This window comes from Equus caballus, chromosome 11 (assembly GCF_041296265.1).
Source record: "Equus caballus isolate H_3958 breed thoroughbred chromosome 11, TB-T2T, whole genome shotgun sequence".
NCBI classification, from domain to species: domain Eukaryota; kingdom Metazoa; phylum Chordata; class Mammalia; order Perissodactyla; family Equidae; genus Equus; species Equus caballus.
The window spans coordinates 50,514,287-50,532,858 of NC_091694.1; the positions used below are offsets into that span (position 1 = coordinate 50,514,287).

At 50.8% G+C, this 18,572-nt stretch overlaps 3 protein-coding genes across 25 annotated transcripts in view; 1 reads left to right on the forward strand and 2 right to left on the reverse strand.

Moving 5' to 3' along the window:
* EIF5A (eukaryotic translation initiation factor 5A) overlaps positions 1-14,129 on the forward strand; it is a 22,830-nt gene extending 8,701 nt beyond the window's left edge. The window contains exons 5-12 of one of the 12 annotated variants that reach the window (XM_070227952.1): positions 5,650-5,718; positions 8,170-8,474; positions 9,251-9,410; positions 11,299-11,484; positions 12,703-12,807; positions 13,015-13,146; positions 13,240-13,313; positions 13,492-14,129. In XM_070227952.1, the coding sequence (XP_070084053.1) occupies positions 11,320-11,484; positions 12,703-12,807; positions 13,015-13,146; positions 13,240-13,302 (465 nt within the window). In that variant the 5' untranslated portion in view covers positions 5,650-5,718; positions 8,170-8,474; positions 9,251-9,410; positions 11,299-11,319 and the 3' untranslated portion in view covers positions 13,303-13,313; positions 13,492-14,129. Of the gene's footprint in view, positions 1-5,649; positions 5,719-8,169; positions 8,475-8,608; positions 9,148-9,250; positions 9,411-9,537; positions 9,775-9,828; positions 10,228-10,597; positions 10,771-11,298; positions 11,485-12,702; positions 12,808-13,014; positions 13,147-13,239; positions 13,314-13,491 lie in introns of those variants that run through there. The other 11 variants (XM_070227953.1, XM_023653443.2, XM_070227957.1 and 8 more) reach the window with 11 other exon arrangements.
* On the reverse strand, positions 13,770-17,535 carry GPS2 (G protein pathway suppressor 2). The gene is made up of 11 exons (XM_023653439.2): positions 17,215-17,535; positions 16,846-17,008; positions 16,351-16,460; positions 16,159-16,271; positions 15,952-16,031; positions 15,776-15,858; positions 15,261-15,414; positions 15,063-15,152; positions 14,897-14,976; positions 14,714-14,809; positions 13,770-14,543 (listed from the first exon to the last, which is right to left on the reverse strand). The coding sequence occupies exons 2-11, from the start codon at positions 16,937-16,939 to the stop codon at positions 14,460-14,462; spliced, it is 984 nt and encodes a 327-aa protein (XP_023509207.1). The 5' UTR covers positions 16,940-17,008; positions 17,215-17,535; the 3' UTR covers positions 13,770-14,459.
* The window catches only part of NEURL4 (neuralized E3 ubiquitin protein ligase 4), an 11,890-nt gene continuing 10,852 nt past the window's right edge, over positions 17,535-18,572 (reverse strand). For all 12 annotated transcript variants that reach the window (XR_011423442.1, XR_002811687.2, XR_011423444.1 and 9 more), the window contains one exon: positions 17,535-18,237. Coding sequence is in view for 8 of the 12 variants with exons in the window: in XM_070227938.1 (XP_070084039.1) it covers positions 18,033-18,237 (205 nt within the window). In the remaining 4 variants the exon portion in view is untranslated. The remainder of the gene's footprint in view (positions 18,238-18,572) is intronic.

The window sequence follows — 18,572 nt, forward strand, 5'->3', positions numbered from 1 at the left end:
GTGAGCACAGGAGAGAGAAGCGCACGCAGGTCTCAGGCCTGTTCCCTGGGCAGTCAGGACAAGGTGACCTGAAGTGTGCCCAGAGAGTATTCTTTAATCTCTAACTTCAAACTCGCGTCTCACTGGCTTACAACACTCTTCCTTCCTGATTCCCTCCGAGCATTGGGCAGTTTCTCCTGCTCGGATTGTCCCCCTTCCCCATTCGTTTATTCTATAAACATTCAGAGCCAGCCACAGACCACGCTCTGTGGTGGGTGCTGGGGATGCAAAGACCCTGTTCTCACTGAGCTCATGGTCTGGTGGTGTAGACTTATGCATTGTCTGTAAGACAAGTGCTAGGTAGGGGTGAGCACAGAGGTGGTGAGGCAGAGAAGATGCCAACCAAGTCAGCCTGGGAGTGTCCAGGGCGGCATCGGCGGGAGGCGGAGCCAAATCCCAGTTCTGACAGGCACGCAAGAGTTGGCCAGGAGGAGACAGGAATGGGATTAGGGTTGTGACTGTAGCCAGGCGCACAGGCCCGGGACCGAAGATGCAGCAAGGGTATCCCTGTCAGAGTTGAGGCCCCAACCTGCCCTTTGGATCTTTCTGGTCTTAACACAGATGTCATCTGCACCTCACCTCCTCTCTTACATCTTGAGGTATTATTTTTTTAAAAATTTTTTTCTGTTGATTTGTTGAAGAATTTTATTTTATTATTATTATTTTTTTTTTGGTGAGGAAGATTGGCCCTGAGCTAACATCTATTGCCAATCCTCCCCTTTTTGCTTGAGGAAGATTGGCCCTGAGCTAACATCTATGGCCAATCCTCCTCTTTGCTTGAGGTCGATTGTCTCTGAGCAAACGTCTGTGCCAATCTTCCTCTATTTTGTATGTGGGATGCCACCACAGCATGGCTTGATGAGTGGTGTGTAGGTCTGTGCCTGGGATCCGAACCTGTGAACCCCAGGCCACCAAAGTGGAGCATGCAAACTTAACCACTACACCACCAGGCTGGCCCTTGAGGTATTCTTTTTATTGGCCTAGACAAGCCAAGAAGGATTGACACCCAGCTAATGTTTCTTTATGCCTCACTCACAGAACTCCCAGGCCCTCCCTTACCCTGTTGAGGGCCAGTCCTTCTTCAGGTTCCCCTGCTGTGGTGTCTCTCCTGCCAAAAGACCTGCCAGGCTTCTAGGCTGGGTTTGGCCCTGTCTTGGCGCTCACTCAGCCTCCAAATTCCTTGCAGTGTGCCGCATCACTCTCCTCTGTAGTTGCCTGACTACCTCTTAATTCCCGCCACTGGCTGCAGGGCCTGGCACAGAGCAAGGGATCTGTCAACACCTGGAGAGTGAATGAATGAATGATCATGATGAACACTCTATAGCCATTTGTGATTGGCTCATTGAGCTCCCTTCCTCTATGAGCTGGGTCTATGTTCTGTCCCCAGCCCTATTCCCTACTCACTTGTTCTTGTTTCTAAGACACTTTCGTTTCTTTTTTTTTTAATTAAAAAAGATGAGCTAACACCTGTTGCCAATCTTCTTTTTTTTCTTCTTCTCCCCAAAGCCCCCCAGTACATAGTTGAGGATTCTAGTTGTGAGTGCCTCTGGTTGTGCTATGTGGGACGCTGCCTCGGCATGGCCTGATGAGCAGTGCCATGTCCGCGCCCAGGATCCGAACCAGCGAAACCCTGGGCTGCTGAAGTGGAGCGTGCAAACTTAACCACTCAGTCATGGGGCCGGCCCCTCTAAGAAACTTTCTGACTTCTCTCTCTAGCCAGGTTCAGCAAGGCCTCTGGCAATAATGCGTGGGGAGAACTCTGGGGTAGGGCTTTTCCACCAGGCCCAGAAGCACTGTGGTCTCCTACTCCACCTCCACCCTCTTTTTCTTAGCTTTCAAAGAAGCAAGGTCAAAATCACTCAAGGTCAAGCATCCCTCAGGCATCTGCTCAGGGTGCTCCTCTTGCTCTCATACCAAGTGCCATTCATGAACCCATCACTGACTGGCGGTAGCCAGGTGCTGGCCTGAGCACACAGACCAACGTTATATATTTTTTTATTATCTGATAAGCTCCCCTGATCCCAGTATGGCAGGGACCATACTGCTAAGCCCGCCACTCTTGCATCCCAAGTATCTCGTGCTTCATGGACTCAGTAAGTATTAACTTAATGAGTGGATGAGTGAGTGAAGGCAGTCAAGGTTTCTGCTATCATCCCAGCAGCTGGGTGCTGGGAGAGCAAGTCCAAGAACCCACCGCCATGACCACCAAAGGGTTACCTATTTGCCCTCCCTCAAAGTTCATTTGGTGTGTATGACTTTTATGCAAGCCCATGATGGTGGAAGGGAGACTAGTCCCTGCCCAGGCCCCCTGATAATGATAAATTCTCACTGTGCAATATTTGTACCACAGAGAAGCCCCCCACCCTGACCTTAACCCCTGCCTGTTTTCCTTGTACTTATATCTGGAAATTCCTTCCATCAGCTGACTTAATTTACCTTCATATGCAACATAGAATCTGTTCACTGTGATCTCGGATGCATTTTTTTTCCTGCTTTTTCTCCCCCAAGTCCCCCCAGTACATAGTTGTATACTTTTTTTTAGTTGTGGATCCTTCTAGTTGTGGCACGTGGGACACCGATGATGAGCTGTGCCATGTCTGCACGCAGGATCCCAACCGGTGAAACCCTGGGCCGCCGAAGCAGAGTGTGCGAGCTTAACCACTGGGCCATGGGTCCGGCCCCTTGGATGCATTTTTAAAAAGGCATAGAAAAAAAGTTGGAGGAAAATATGGTAAAACATTAATAGTTGTCTCTGGGTGTTGGGTTTATGGCTAATTTTTTTCTTATTATTCTCTACATTTTCCAAAACTTTTTCTACACTGGAATCATATTTTTATAACAAAGAAAATTTGACAGAATCTTTTTAATTATGTAAAATCATTCCTCTTGATACAAATGGAACCCTGTCTCTTCCAGGTAAGGGACAAGTGGCGCAGACAACAACTGGTTTGTCCTCAACTCCAGTCTTACCTACCTTCCCAAGCCCAGCTCTGCCGTGAGACTAGTGTGCACAGCCCATCCAACTCTGAGCAGACTCCACAAGAATCTCAGAATCCCAGAACCTTAAGAGGATTGCCTAATTCCTGTATTACTGCATTTATCTTCAGGAGTGACTTGGTTAATACATGTCCGCCAGCCACACAAACTGAAGGCACCTTTGACCTACCCTTTGACTTCATCTTCCTCATTCAATTAATCACCAAGTTTCATCAATTAAATCTCCAAAATGTCTCTGGTGCTTGTCTTTTCCTCCCTGCCTCATCACCACTGCCTTGATCCAAACCTTCATTCTTGCTCACTTGGGCTACCGTCAAAGGCTCTTTACTGGTCTCTTGCTTCTAGTTCAGCTCCATTTGTTTCTTCCCAAATATAACAGCTTTGTTTTTTTTAAGCAGTTTTAGGTTCACAACAAAATTGAGTGGGGGGTCGGCCCTGTGGCCGACTGCTTGAGTTCGCGCACTCCGCTTGGGCGGCTCCGGGTTTCACCGGTTCAGATCCTGGGCACGAACGGGGCACTGTTCATCAGGCCACACTGAGGCGGCATCCCACATAGCACAACCAGAGGCATTCACAACTAGAAACAACAACTATGTACTGGGGGGGCTTTGGGGGGAAGAATAAAAAAAAAAATATTTGCAACAGTTGTTAGCTCAGGTGCCAGTCTTTAAAAAAAAGAAAATTTAGAGAGTTCCCATATACCTCTCCCTCACCCCCATGCACAGCATCCCCCACGCACAGCATCCCCCACCAGAGTGCTACATTTGTTATGACTGATGGACCTATAGTAACACATCATTATCACTCAGAGTTCATTGTTTACATTAGGGTTCACTCTTGGTGTTGTATATTCTACGGGTTTGGACAAGTTTATAAAGACGTGTATGCCCCATTGTGGTATCATACAGGATAGTTTCACAGCCCTGAAAATCCCCTGTGTTCCACCTATGCATTTTGATCCTGTGTCACCCATGGCTGGAATGAGCTTCCTAGAACCCAGCCACATCAGTGACTGGCATTGCCTCTCTGTTACCTACTGAAGAAAGACCCTGCTCCTTCGCACAGACTCGAGACTCCACGATCTGGTCCAGGCCTCCCTTCCTCCTCTACCTTTCATTTGCAATCTCTGCCCTCCACCCCAACCACTGGCATGGCTCCTCTTTTCACTCTGCACTTCTTCCTCCACACCTTTGCTCTCACTGGTCCCATTGTTTGGAATGCTCTTTACTCTTATTTCTACCTTTTTCCCCAAATTCCACCCATTTTTCAAGGTCCAGTTATTAAAATTCTGCTTTCCTCAGGAACCCTTAGTCCAAACCCCCATTGTTTGCTATCTGAACCACATGATAGTTTTCTAACCTCCGGTTTCTCACTCCTTCAACCCCTCTCTCACACTATTGTTGGACTATCCTGATCTAACCTTACTTTATATGCATCAGAACCATCTTTCCTATTAGTGGTCTCTATCAGTGGTGTGCTGCTAAAGGTTTAACAACTGGCTCTGGAGAGGGGGCCCTGATTTGCAGCTTCTGCCAATTTCCATGGTGTAAATACTTCCATCGTGGCCAATTTCAAGTTACCAATAAGACATTATTGAACATGGAGTTGGTAAGAGATGTACACAATTGGTTCTTATAAGGCTGTAGTGCAACCAGCCTCCACTACACCATTGATTCCCATTCAAAACTTTTCATTGGCGTTCCTTAAAGTACCCTTTGTACTATTGTTGCAACTCTCTGTAAATCTAAAGTTATTTCAAAATAGAAGGTTTAAAAAGTCTACCAGAAAAGATATAGAGTCATTTGACAAACTTCTTTCTCAGTTGAATATGGCTGCCCCTAAACTGTTACCCTTTGAAAAAGAAATGAGGAAATAATAATTGAGATTAATTGTCAGGGTATCATCCAAAGCCATTGAAAATCTATAGAAGGGTAGCTGGAGAGTTTTTCAAGAATATCTGAATTCTAATTTTATGAGTGAGTGTAACCACAAGAAGGTGGGAAAGGAATGTGAATGTCATTAAAACAAGATTTAATCTGAGCAATTGTATTTGAATCAGTTCTCAAGAAAGAAACTTGCCAGGCTGGCCTGGTGGTGTCGTGGTTAAGCTAGTGCGCTCCGCTTTGGCAGCTCCAGGTTTGTGGGTTCAGATCCCAGGCACGGACCTACACACTGCTCATCAGGCCATGCTGTGGTGGCATCTCACATACAAAATAGAAGAAGATTGGCACAGATGTTAGCTCAGTGACAATCTTCCTCAAGCAAAAAGAGGAAAATTGACAACAGATGTTAGCTCAAGGCCAATCTCCCTCACTAAAAAGAAAAAAAAAAAGAAACTTCTATGTGAACTGAAGGGGAATGCTTGGTATGTAAATCAGAAAAAAAAAGCAGAGAGATTCTCCAATAATTTTCAAGTGAGTCCCGATCCAGGGTTATTACTATTCCAGGATTCTTTTTGAAGGGAAAACAGACAGGCCTTTTATACACTGAAGACAAACACATTATGTTCTTAGAGCTGTATGGTACTTGTCATGAAGGAAGTGTAGCTAATTCCCTTGCCTTGATTTCAAGGATCCTTGACTGGATTTTATCTTTCCACTTATTTTCTTACAGAAAGAATGGACAGATGGACCACCCAACAAAGATGTTCTATTGCCCTTGGCTATTTCAATTCATTTATAAGTAAGTTGATATTGCCATTTCTTCATCAATCTATTGTGAGTCTGGTTAGCTTGAGTCACGTATACCTTCGCTTGACATTAAATTGATACTTACAGTGTACCAAATATATGCCAGGCACAGTTCCAGGAGCTGGGGACACAATGGTAAACAAAACAGACAGGTTCTTGTCCTTATACAGGGTATATTCTAATGGGGAAGACCAGACATTAGTAAAGCAATTACACAGATAAATAAATATCAACAATCTGTGATAATACTGAGATCTGTTTGCTATGAGAACACAGAACATGAGAAGCTGACTTAGTCTAGTAGTTCAGGAAAAGTTTCCTTAAAGAAGGGACTTGATTGCCAAAATAACATGTTGGGGCTTACAAAGCTGAGGACTCTACCCTGGACTCTGGCGACTGCATAGATGCAATGCCCCTGTGGTCCCCCCAGGTGCTATCTCATCTCTCTACAATACTATGCAAGATTTGGCCCTTCTCTTTCTCAGAGTGTGCATGCTTTAGTCTCCTATCACGATTGTTGGTGCCTCTTCTATTTTGATTGGAAGCTCCTGGGGGCTGTTGTCGCTCAGCCACCTTTAATTATCATGTAGCTGTGCCTTTGCTCAGCTCGGACACTTCCCCAATGTCTCAGAGAAATGAGCCAATTAAGACTGTCACATTATGCACACTATGTCCTGTCATACAAAGACGGCAATATAGATATATATTTTTTCTTTTTCTCCCCAAATCCCCGCAGTACACAGTTGTATAGTTTAGTTGTGGGTCCTTCTAGTTGTGGCATGTGGGACGCCACCTCAGCGTGGCCTGATGAGTGGTGCCATGTCCGCGCCCAGGATCCGAACCAGTGAAAGCTGGGCCGCCAAAGCGGAGTGCATGAACTTAACCACTCAGCTACGGGGTCAGCCCCAGCAATATATTTTTTAAGTAACAGCTTTATTGAGATATAATTCACATATCATACAATGTAATTATTTAAACTGTAAGGTTCAATGTTTTTTAATATCTGAAGAATGCAACCATCACTCCAATCAATTTTAGAACATTTCCATCACCCCAAAAGACACCCTCTCCCCCTTCCCCTCTACCCATTAGCAGTCACTCCTCTTTCCCCTAACCCCTCAGCACTAGGCAACTACTAATCTACTCTGTCTCTATAGATTTGCCTATTCTGGACATTTCATATAAATAGAATCATCTACTATGTGGTCTTTTGTGACTGACTTTCATTTAGCATAATGTTTCAAGGTTTATCCATGTCGTAACATGTACCCAGTCCTTCGTTCCTTTTTATTGCTGAATAATATTTCATTGTATAGATATACCATATTTTATTTACATCTTCATCAATTGAGGGACATTTGGGTAGTTTCCATTTTTTGGCTATTATGAATAATGCTGTTTTGAACATTCGTTGTACGACAGATTTTTATTTATTTTATTATTATTTTTTTTTTTGAGGAAGATTAGCCCTGAGTTAACTACTGCCAATCCTCCTCTTTTTGCTGAGGAAGACTGGCCCTGAGCTCACATCTGTTCCCATCTTCCTCTACTTTATATGTGGGACGCCTACCACTGCATGGCTTGCCAAGCGGTGCCATGTCCGCACCCGGGATCCAAATGGGCGAACCCTAGGCCGAGGAAGCGGAACGTGCCCACTTAACCGCTGCGCCACCAGGCCAGCCCCACCATTTTTAAATGAACAATTCAATGGCATTTAGTGCATTTACAGCATTGTCCAACCACCACTTCTACCTAATTGCAAAACATTTCATCACTCTAAAATAAAACCCCAGCCCTGTAAGCAGTTACCCCTCCTCTGGCTGCCCCACAGTACCCGGCAACTACCAATCTGCTTTCTGTTTCTACGGATTTACCTATTCTGAATATTTCACAATAGAATCATAGAATAGGTGACCTTTGGCATCTGGCTTCTTTCACTTAGCATGTTTTTGAAATTCACCTGCTTGTAGCGTGTATTAGTACTTCATTCCTTTTCGTGTTTGAATAATATTCCATTACATCTGCATACCATAATTTATTTATCAATTCATCTGTTGATGGATATGTGGGTTGTTTCCACCTTTTGGCTTCTGTGAATAACGCTGCTGTAAATATTCTCATACAAGGCTTTTTTGGCATACCCATTTTTATTTTGGGTATACCTAGGAAAGGAATTGTTGGATCATATGGACAACACATCATTAAGAGCAGGAATTGAATTTTTAAACAATGCACCCTAGAATTTTTTTTTTAACAAAGACAAGGGCAGAAATTTCAAAAAATTGAATGGAAGGAGCTAGGGGTGATAGCATAAATGTAGTAACTCAAGATAGTGCTTGCTGTTCAGATCTACCGTATCACAGGATTCTTGGACAAAACAAGAACCAGATTCAGGGTTTTGGATTCCAAGACCAGATATTTAGTTGCTCGTCTTGTTCCACAGTACTGTTGTCCGCCTAGCTTACCGACACAAACAAGGCAGCCGTGAAGGTAGTGATGGAAACCTGGGAACTGGAGAGAAAAGACTATAAAGTTTCAGGAAAAGAAGCCGCTTTCTTCCCAAGAGCGAGGGCCAGGGAAACACATTCCGAGAGGTAGCTTGTTTCCAGCTTCACGGTTATCTCCTATGCTATAGAGAACGTCAGTGGAATTGAACATACCACTCTTCTTCATGGAGAATTTTTTCTAAGGGTGTTCGCTATTGTTTTGGAGACCGCAGAGAACAGTTGGGAAAAAGAGAAATGTCACGTAAGTCTCTTTATTTAGAAATCAGAGGTAAAAAGGCCTCTATGGAAGCCATAAGGACCAATAAGGACCGAAGGTTTAAACAAGATGGTGGCTGGGACAGGACCGCTCTATCTTTCCGGGTGAAACTCTATGGCAGAGCAGAGGCGTACAGTTTAGAGAAGTGAAGCCGAGATGGGTGGTAACCCGACCACACTAGCGCGCTAGGACTGGGGAGCGGAAAGAGCTCTCTTGCGCATGTGTGGACCGGGGGGATGGGTTTCGAGACAAGGGGTCCACCCACAGTGCAAGTTTTCTGAAACGTGTGAGTCGTTTACGTCCAGTTAAAGCCGAGGTGGGGCATTTCCTAAGACGCATGCGTTCTGGACAAGACAAGCGTACCGTGGCGTGGTCTTTTCAACGCCGGGCGTACACACGACGTTTGAGGTGGAAGGGGCGTTCAGGATTCCCAGCACGCATGCGCTTTGAGGCCGAGGCGTTTCCTTCAGAGGGTGTGGAGTGCAGGGCTCCTTACTGCGCAGGCGCAAGGACTGTCCGGTAGGGCTAGCGGTCTATCACCGGGAGAGAAGAGGTGGTTCAAGGGCTTAAAAAACCGGGTGCGCCTGCGCGTTGCCTACTGGTGGGAAGAGCTCAGGATTTGTGAGGGGCGGGGTCACGTATGAGCGTCATTGGATGGGTAGGTGGGAGGGAGGGTGGAGCTCGGGGAGGATCTGTGCGCTTGCGCAGTGCGGGGGTGGAGGGCCGAGGAGATAGATAGCACGCTTGCGCGGCTGTCACAGGGCTGCTTGGTTGGTCAGTGGGGAGTCGGCGCCTGCGTACTAAGACCCGTGTGCAGCAGCGGCGGCGGCGGTAGAGGCGGCGGCGGCGGCGGCAGCGGCTCGGAGGCAGCGGTTGGACTCGCGGCGAGCGGACGGAGTCGAGTCACTGCGTTCGCGCGAGGTGAGAGCTGGCAGGGCGCGCGTGCGCGGAATCTTGGGTTTGGCCTGGGCACACAGATGGGACTGCGCGGGGGTCGGGGAGGGGGCAGAGGGGAGCGGCGGCCGCCGCCGCACGGGGTTCGGTCGGCGAGCGGCGCGAGTTGCGGAGAGGCGCGGGCGCGCGTCCCGGTTGGCGCGCAGGGTGACGGTTGGGGCCGGCCGGGTGACGTTGGAGCGACGCAGGGCGGGGGACGGTGAGCCGCGAGGCCGCCACGCGGGAGAGGCCGCCGGGCGGCCACGCCAGGACGAGGGCCGGGGGCCAGATCGGCCCGCTGGGACAAGGGTACCTGGGCCGTTGAGAACCGGGCGCCGCGCGGCCACGTGAGGTGGGGGAGGGGGCTGTTCGGTGAGAGGGCATGTGGGGGGGGTTGGCGGCCGGCGGGGGGGAGGGGAGGCGGCGTGGCTCCGGCTTTTGAGGAGGGGGCGGCCGCGGCACCGGAAGTGCGCCCCACGGGAGGCTGCCCTCGGGGTCGGAGGCCGCATGGCCGAACGTGGACCGGGGCCGCATGGCAGCGTGGGGACCCCTCCCCCCAGATCCCGGCCACCGGAAGCCCCCGGCGGCCACATGGTGGGGGGGAGCCGGCAACCCCCGGCGCGGGCAGAGCTGGTCCTCGCGGGCGCCTAAGGGAGTGTGGAATTTTGAGGAGTGGGAGAAGCCCGAGGCCCAGATCCTGATCACTCTGGAGAGCCTGCTGCGGGCATATGTTAGCGCGCCCCCACCTCATGGGCCCCTGAAACTTTCCCCCAATCCTCACGTGAAGTGAGGCTGCCAGCCAGGTGTAAGTGGCACTCTTCTGCGCTGGGAGATCAGAGAAATGGGGAAACCGAGGACGATTGGACGCGAGCCCAACTCTTCTTGGTTGTACCGACAGCGTCTTAAAGTCCAGGGCAGATGAGTTCCGCGCTGTGATGGGTGCTCTTCACCTTGTCACTGTGTTCCTCGCTGTGTCTGATTTGGGAGTTCTTGATTTTAGAGTCCTTAACTCTACTATCCTAGTATAATTTATACTACTCACTACTACCAGCCTTTTGCTTTCATTTTATTGTCATTCACCACTCCCCACTCCCCCACTTTCTACTGACTGTACAGGCCCGGCCTGAAAAGCCGACAGGACCGATGCATCCTGGGAAAAGTGGGAGGGCCTTCAAGGAGAGGCTGGGTTCCTGGGTTCCCTTTGGGAAACAAGACCGAGGTGTTTGGCAGGGGGATCAGTTTGAAAACAACTTTACTTTCTCCCCCTCCACTGCATCTGTAAACGCGTGTTGGAGAGGCGGGAATCCCCCAAAGAGGCCTTGTGGTTTCCTGTACCAGTGACTGGCTTGTGTGTGGATACGGTGGGGGGGGGGGGGGGGGTGTAACAGAGACGGGTGGGGCCCTGTCCTCCGGTTTCCACCCTCCCTTCTCCTCCCCCCCATTAGCCCCGCCCTTTTGCTGGCTCATAGCTGCTCACCTAATTATAGCCCTGGTTATATGTGGGGAAGAGGGGTGGTTGGTTTCAGTGGCAAGTAACACCTGAGTCCTCCCCCTCCCAGGAATTAGGCCTTTGCCCATCTCAGAGATTTGGCATCCTAACTTCCTGGAGCCTTCTTTTCCCGAGCCACCTCTCACTTTCATTTGGGGGTGGGGATGCAGCTTATTCCTCCTCCCACCCGCACCTCATATATACACCAGTTCTGAAGTATTTTGTGATTCCAAACAATATTTAATCTAGGGACTTCGACTTTATGTTAGGTGGGTAATGGAATAAGAGGCTGGGGGGGAAATGAAGTAATGTTTCCAGAGAGTGGAATAGGTTGGAGCCCCTGTTAATCTCTGTCTTTGCTGACCCTAGTTCTCTTCTTGACTCTAGTTGGAATCGAAGCCTCTTAAAATGGCAGATGATTTGGACTTCGAGACAGGAGATGCAGGGGCCTCAGCCACCTTCCCGATGCAGTGCTCAGCATTACGTAAGAATGGCTTTGTGGTGCTCAAAGGCCGGCCATGTAAGATCGTGGAGATGTCTACCTCCAAGACTGGCAAACACGGCCACGCCAAGGTTAGAATTTCACCTCTTCACATCTTGCCTTCCCTGCACCTCCCATATCCATGGGGTTCCTGGCAGCAAGCTGTCATCAGTCCTAGCCCTCTACCTTCCTTTCCTTCTTTTCTTACCATCCAGTTCCTTGTGTTCAGCACTCAGCCCTGGATGCCTACTATACCTGCTCCCCAGCCTTCAGCCTTTTCCTTGGTTATCCTCCTGTGCCCCACCATTCTCTGGTAATCGCTTCCTTTCTCCATCTTTGTGTAAGTCTCTAACTTCTCTTGGTGGTCCTTTATGCTCAGGCTGTTCAGCTGGTCCTTCCTTATTCCTGACTTTTACTTTTCTCCTTTGTCTCTCTGTCCTTGAGTCTTTGTAGGTGCTCTTGGTTTCCTTCACTTTGCCCACAGTTTCTACAATCCTAACACAGAATGCAGCCTTCCCTGCAGGAACTCCAGGTGTACCTCTGAGCTTCCAGATCACCCTGCTGCCCCACTCTGCAGTGCCAGCTTTCCCTTTGGACCTCTGACGCAGTGTCAAACTGCCTCTGCTTGCCCTCCTCCTTGAGTTCTCTGAGCCTCCTCCTTGGTTTCTTGGGTCCTGACCTTCTTGCTAGTGCTTTCATCACTTCAGACTTTTCTTTTCCATCAAAAGCTCAATCTCGTTCATCCTTGTTGGATTTTTGTAGTTTTGTTCCCTAATCAGTTTTTCTATCTTCTATTGACTTGGCATTTGTCCTGGGTTACCCCTAACGTCTAGATCCTTTTCTGTGTTCTTTCTGGTTTCCGTATTTCCTAATTGCATAGTCCTTTCTCATGCCGTCCTATTTTCTCAGCTCTTTCCCTTCTACCTTTCTTATTTCCCAAGTTCTCAGCCTGTTATGCTGATGTCCAGGAAACTCTTCCAGACTTTTACCTAGACTCCTCCCATCCCCTAGGCTCTTCGCCTCTTGTCTGTCCGTGTTTTGATGGGTCAGGGTAACTGACTGCTCCAGGCCTGCCCTACAGTTTCCCTGGTGCTGTCAACCCCAGTCTCAATGGTGGTCTTATCACCTCAGGTTGTTTTTGGAGGCTTCAGTGTTTCTTTCTCAAGTTGATTGGTTCAATTCCACCTCCCCTAATCTTTGCCCTAACAGCATAGTTTGACTTCCCTCACCAGCTAGGAACAACATGGGCCTTTATCTCCTCCATCCTAGAGCTTGGTTGGGTTTCTCTTTGATGTGATGCATACACACAGGTCCACCTGGTTGGTATCGACATCTTTACTGGGAAGAAATATGAAGATATCTGCCCGTCAACTCATAATATGGATGTCCCCAACATCAAAAGGAATGATTTCCAGGTATGTAGATGGTCTGAGTGTAGGTGGATTAGTGGTTTGTGGGGGAAATACAGATTGACAGGAAGAGCTTGTGCTGGGAGAGAGGAGGGAAATAGCAGGAGGAGAGGGTATTTAGTATTGGCAGTTTGCTGCCCCAGTTTGTCCATCAGACCATGTATCCTCAACCTACCTGGGCCTCATTCAGCTTCCTTCCCTATCTGCCCCCAGCTGATTGGCATCCAGGATGGGTATCTATCACTGCTCCAGGACAGTGGGGAGGTGCGAGAGGACCTTCGTCTGCCTGAGGGAGACCTCGGCAAAGAGATTGAGCAGAAATATGACTGTGGAGAAGAGATCCTGGTATGATGTCCCCCCTTTCTTTTGTGCCCAGCTTTGTTCTTTGTGCTGCTTCCTCTGAGCTCAGACTTCTGACTATCCCTCTTGCTCCTCCAGATCACGGTGCTGTCCGCCATGACAGAGGAGGCAGCTGTTGCAATCAAGGCCATGGCAAAATAACTGGCTCCTAGGTGAGTGTGACAAACTCTCCTCCAGCCCTCTTCACACACTGGATTGTCCCAGCAAAGAGTTGCTTTAGTCTTAATTGTTCTGGGCTTACTCTCCACCCCCAACATGGTCCTGTCCACCTCACTCTTTGTCCTATTGAAGGTATTATGCTGTCTTACCTGGTTTCTCTTTCCTACCCAGGGTGGCGGTGGTGGCAGCAGTGATCTTCGAGCCTACAGAGGCCCCCTCCCCCAGCCTGGCCCAGCTCTGGCCCGGCCCTTGGCTGGACGACTCCTACACAATTTATTTGACGTTTTATTTTGGTTTCCCCCACCCCCTCAATCTGTCGGGGAGCCCCTGCCCTTCACCCTGCTCCCTTGGCCAGGAGTGAGTGAGCCATGGCCTTGGTGAAGCTGCCCTCTTCTTCTCCCCTCGCACTACAGCCCTGGTGGGGGAGAGGGGGTGGGTGCTGCTTGTGGTTTAGTTCTTTTTTTTTTTTTTTTTTTTTTTTAATTCAATCTGGAATCAGAAAGCTGTGGATTCTAGCAAATGGTCCTTGTGCCCTTCCCCGACGCATCCTTGGTCTGGTCTCTTGTTCCCCATGGCCCTTAACCCCAAGTACCACCCCCACAGACTGGGGACCAGCCCCCTCCCCTGCCTATGTCTCTCCCCAGATCCCTATTGATGGGGAGGGAAGAGGAGGAGAGGGGAGGGGACCTGCCCCCTCCTCAGGCATCTGGGAGGGCCCTGCCCCCATGGGCTTCACCCTTTCCTGCGGGCTCTCTCCCCGACACATTTGTTAAAATCAAACCTGAATAAAACTACAAGTTTAATATGAAGCCCCCAACTCAGCCGCTGCTTTGGATTAAATGGGTATTTGTTGACTGGAAGGTAAATTTGGAGACCAGAATATAAGATTGAATTCTGCCACTGAGTTCATTACAATCAATCAACCCACTGTCCCACTGTGACTTACCGTGGACCTGCCTGCCACCCCCCACCCTCCAAGCAGTCTGGGCCTAGTCCTGGCCTAGTCCAGGTGGGAGGCAACACAGACAGTAGCAGCCAGGGGCAGTGGCAGATAGATTTTATTGGCCTAGGACTGGGACACACCAGGGCCCCTCACCCATGCAGGGAGTGGGGGTGAGGCTGAAGATAAAATCTCGTGGTCACTTGTGGTAGAAGCGCGGATTCTGGCTGTGCTGGATGAAGGGGAGCCGAGGGCCAGGTTGGCTGGTAGCTGCAAAGCCCGACTGGTGGTGATGAAAGGATTGCTTTGTCAGCGTGCATAGTCTCCCTTCTTCACACCCTCACAACTACCCCCAGGAGGAGGGGAAAAGGGAGGTGTGGGCCACCTGTCCTACCCAATCCTATTTTCCTTGGTTAGTGTACAGGTTCTGACAGGTGTGGTTAGCATCCTTACCTTTCCTGCTGGTTGCATCTGCACAGGGAGCTGGGGGGAGGCAAGGAGTCCTGGAGCTGGATGCAGAGCTTGGGGGTGCATGGGACGCAGGGAGGACTGCAGAGAACAGAGTCAGAACCTGAGGCAGCCTAGGGCTCCCCTTAGTCTAACCCTTTCCCTGACTTCCCAAGGCTCCATACTTACTGAGTCAGAGAAGCCAGTCTGCTGGTTAGCATGTTCCATCTGCTTTTGCAAGGACAAGGCACCACCAGGCTGGAGGAACCCTGGGTGGGGAAGAGCAGTGTATGAAATGAGTGAAGAAGAGGAAGGGAGGACTCGGAACTAGGGCCCGTTCGTGGGGTGTTACCACCTGTCTGGGTGGGCTGAAAGTGGCTGTGCACGGCATAGGGCTGTGGCTGTGGCTGAGACAGGTACTGCACTGCAGGAAACGCTGAAGGTGCTGAGAAAGGCAGGAAGCACAGCCATTAGAACCTTCTTTTAGCCTGTTTCTAACACTCCTCCCTCTGGGCCTTAAGAAAAGCCCTCTCCCTCTTTTCCCACCACTCACCCCTGAGCTGCTGACTAGGACTGTAGGCGGGCTGTGTGGGTCCATAGTGAGGTGGGGGCTGAGCAGTCCCATAGGCACCACCTGGGCTGCCTTGGAATTGCCCGTGCTCTGGGGTCCCTGCAAAAGCAGCTGCTGAGCCCACGTAGTGCCGGGTCTAAAAAGGGAGGATGAGAACTCATTGCGTGTAAACTCCTTGAAAGCAGAAACTCAAGTAACTTGTGCATGCCCCGTTTTTACTGATACAGATAAGTGTTACATTCATGCACCGCATAACAATGTTTCAGTCAACAGTGAACCACACATACACCGATAATGATCCCATAAGATTAGCACCATATAGCCTAGATGTGTAGTAGGCTATACAAACTATCTAGGTTTGTATAAGTACACCCTATGGTGTTTCTCAGAACGTCTCTCCATCATTAAGCAACGCATGACTGTAATGGTCAACTGAGGATGCCTAGGTCTGGGTGGAAGTAGGGAAAAACAGTGGGTTAGACACCCAATCCTCTTACCGTAAGCACTTGGGGTCCAAACATCTGTTTGGCTCTGTCAGCTGCCATGAGGGTGCCTGGGCGATTGTGTCCTCCAGGGCTCCCTATGGAGGGAGAGGGGCTTCACTGATGCTGAAATGGGAGGCTGCAACCCCCCAGGAAGGCCCATTCTAACAAGTGGTTTCTATAAAGCTCACCCTGCATGCTGAGGAGGTGAGTTCCTGTGTGAACAGTCAGGCCCTGCTGGTATGCAGCTGATGTCAGAGTGGTCAGGTCACTGGAGTGAAAGGCAGGTCAAAATCAAGGACAAGTACTCCCTCTTTTGCCATTAAACACTGACCTTTTGTTACCTGATCCCCAGTTACACTTTGTCCCCAATCTTATTTCTAGCTCTCCAATCCCACCTCTGCTCCTTTCGCCTTCGTTTTTCTTCCTCATGTAAAACTTTCTTGAGCTGCAGGAAAAGCTGGTGCTTCTCTTCCTGTAGGGCCAAAAGCTTCTCCTGCAACTTCAGGATCTGGGAACGGAAGAGAGAGAAGATAAAGGCAGGAGAGCCAAGGGAAAAAAGAGTTGGGAGAGATCAAGGGACTGCTTACTTGTTCCTTGGTCTCCTCTAGCGACATTCTCTCTTCCATCTCCTTTTTCTTCCTTCTCTCCTGCTCTTCCTTCATTTTCTGTTCCATCATCTTGTCCACCTCTTCTTCCTCTGGAGGAAGAGTCAGGGAGAATGGCAAAGTTGCAGGGTGGTTAAAATATTAGAACGTTAGAGACTGAGGAACAGCAAAAACTAGTTATCCCAGTGCTCCTTTATGCTCTTGGTAATGGCTCTCTCCCTCTTGAGGGGACAGGCTTCCCCATCACTGCAATAGGGGATAGGGAGAGGGAGGGTTTTTTAGGTGCTCTCCAAGGTCCTTCCCAGCTCAGGGGTTCTAAAGTTTAGACCTGGCCTCCAACTCCCACCACAACGGGGCTGTTCCATGCCCCCTCCAGCTTCGGCGGCCAGCGTACTGGTCGGCCCATGGGTGGGAGTCAGCCCTGGGATAGCAGTGCCGCCCTGGGCCGTGTGTCCGCCCGCTTCTGCCCCGGCTCACCCTGTCGCTTGCGCTCCCGCTCCATCATGATGTGCCGGTGCAACGCCCTGGCCATGGCGTTGGAAAGCTTGGGGCGCTCCAAGAGCGCAGGCATGGTGCCGCCGGGGGCGCTCGGGCCGTGTGTGCCCGGCTCTGTCACTGACTGCCAGACCTCGGACCGGGCCTGAGGGCAGACGGGCGCTTAGAGGGGACCCTGCCCGGCCCAGGCGGAAGCCCGCCCGCCGCCCCGGTCACGTGTCCGGCGCCCGCCGCCCTGCCCGGCCCGGCCGACAGCCGCGGCTCCACCGCGTGCGCGGGCGGCGCCGGAGTCTCCGGCGCGGCGCTCCCCGCCCCCTGCCCGGCCAACCCCGGGCGCCGGCCCCTCCCTACCCGCCTTCTCTTCGCTTTCTCCGCGGCCTCCTGCGCGCCTTGGCCGCTGCGTCACATCCGGCACCTGAGCTGAGTCCTTCCAGGGCAGCAGCCAGCCTCGCGGCTGGGCGGAAAGGAAGAGGCGGAAGCGCATGCGACGGATGCCCGCGTTGTCCAAACCCCGCCGGGGCGCCCGGGCCCGCGCCGCGCCTGACCGCGCGACAGTTGCGGAGCGCCCCGCGGGCAGAGCCCCTCATTTTGCGGGGCCGGGCACACCGGGGACAGCCCCGGCAGGCCGGGGCTCCCCTGAGGGGCGCGCGCGAGAGAGGCCGAGGCGAGTGTTCTGAGACGGTGTTTATTGGCTCCTTAGAAATCAGAGTCAGTAACAACTGTACAGAGGGCCCCCACCTTGCCTTGCACCCGCCCTTCCCCACTCCCGCCCGGTGGCCCCGGGAAAAAGCAGCTTCATGTGGGGCACAGGGAGACTCCTCTGGGATTCACAGTAATCAGGAACAAAAACGGAAATAAATTAAGTGATATGGGGGAGGGAGTCATAGGGAGTCGTGTTCCCCAAATCAGTGCATGAAGGGGGGTTACCCAGGGCCTGGAGCTGGGCTCCCCACAAGCTCCCTCACCTCAGAGGGAGTGTTTTGGGCCCTGGACATGGAGATGTGCTCCATTCCCATCTACATCTGAGAGCCTGCCTACGTGCTCCCGTGCTTTTGCCAGACTGAGCACCTGTGCATGCCATGGGTCACTGGAATGAGTTGGAGGCAGTCGTCACTCAGAGTCCACAGGCCCAAGGCCCAACTGTGCTTGTAGTTGTGAGGTCTCACCCCTCATTCCACCCGTACCAGCAAGGCATAGAGGAGCGTGGCCCCTTTCTCCTTGGTTACCCACTCAAGTTCGGCTGGGCTGAAGTGAGGGTCAGGAGGTTCTCTGAGGGCAGCAGAAGGGGGACCAGGAGTGTAGGAGCCAGGGCGCACACACACCTGGAACGCCACCTGGGCCTGATGCGTCCGCTGGGATTTGGGGTCCCGGAATCTGTCAAGCAAGAAGCAGAAATAGGGTGGTGAGGCCCCTGGTCCCCATCTCCCTCCCCCTTGCTAATGGCAACCACTGCACTGGCCCTGCTCTTCCTAGGGGACACTCCCACCTTTCAGAGACCTGGGTCTAGCCATTCTCTCTACTTGAACTGGTCTTCCTCCCAAAGCCTGCTTAGCTAACTCCCTCACTTCCTTCTCCAAGCCTTGGCTCAAATCTCACCTTAACAATTTCTACCCCGGCTACCCCATTTAATATGCACACTCCGACCACACTTCTGATCCACTTTACCCCACTCCACTTTTTGTTTCCATAACACTTACTTTTCACTTTTA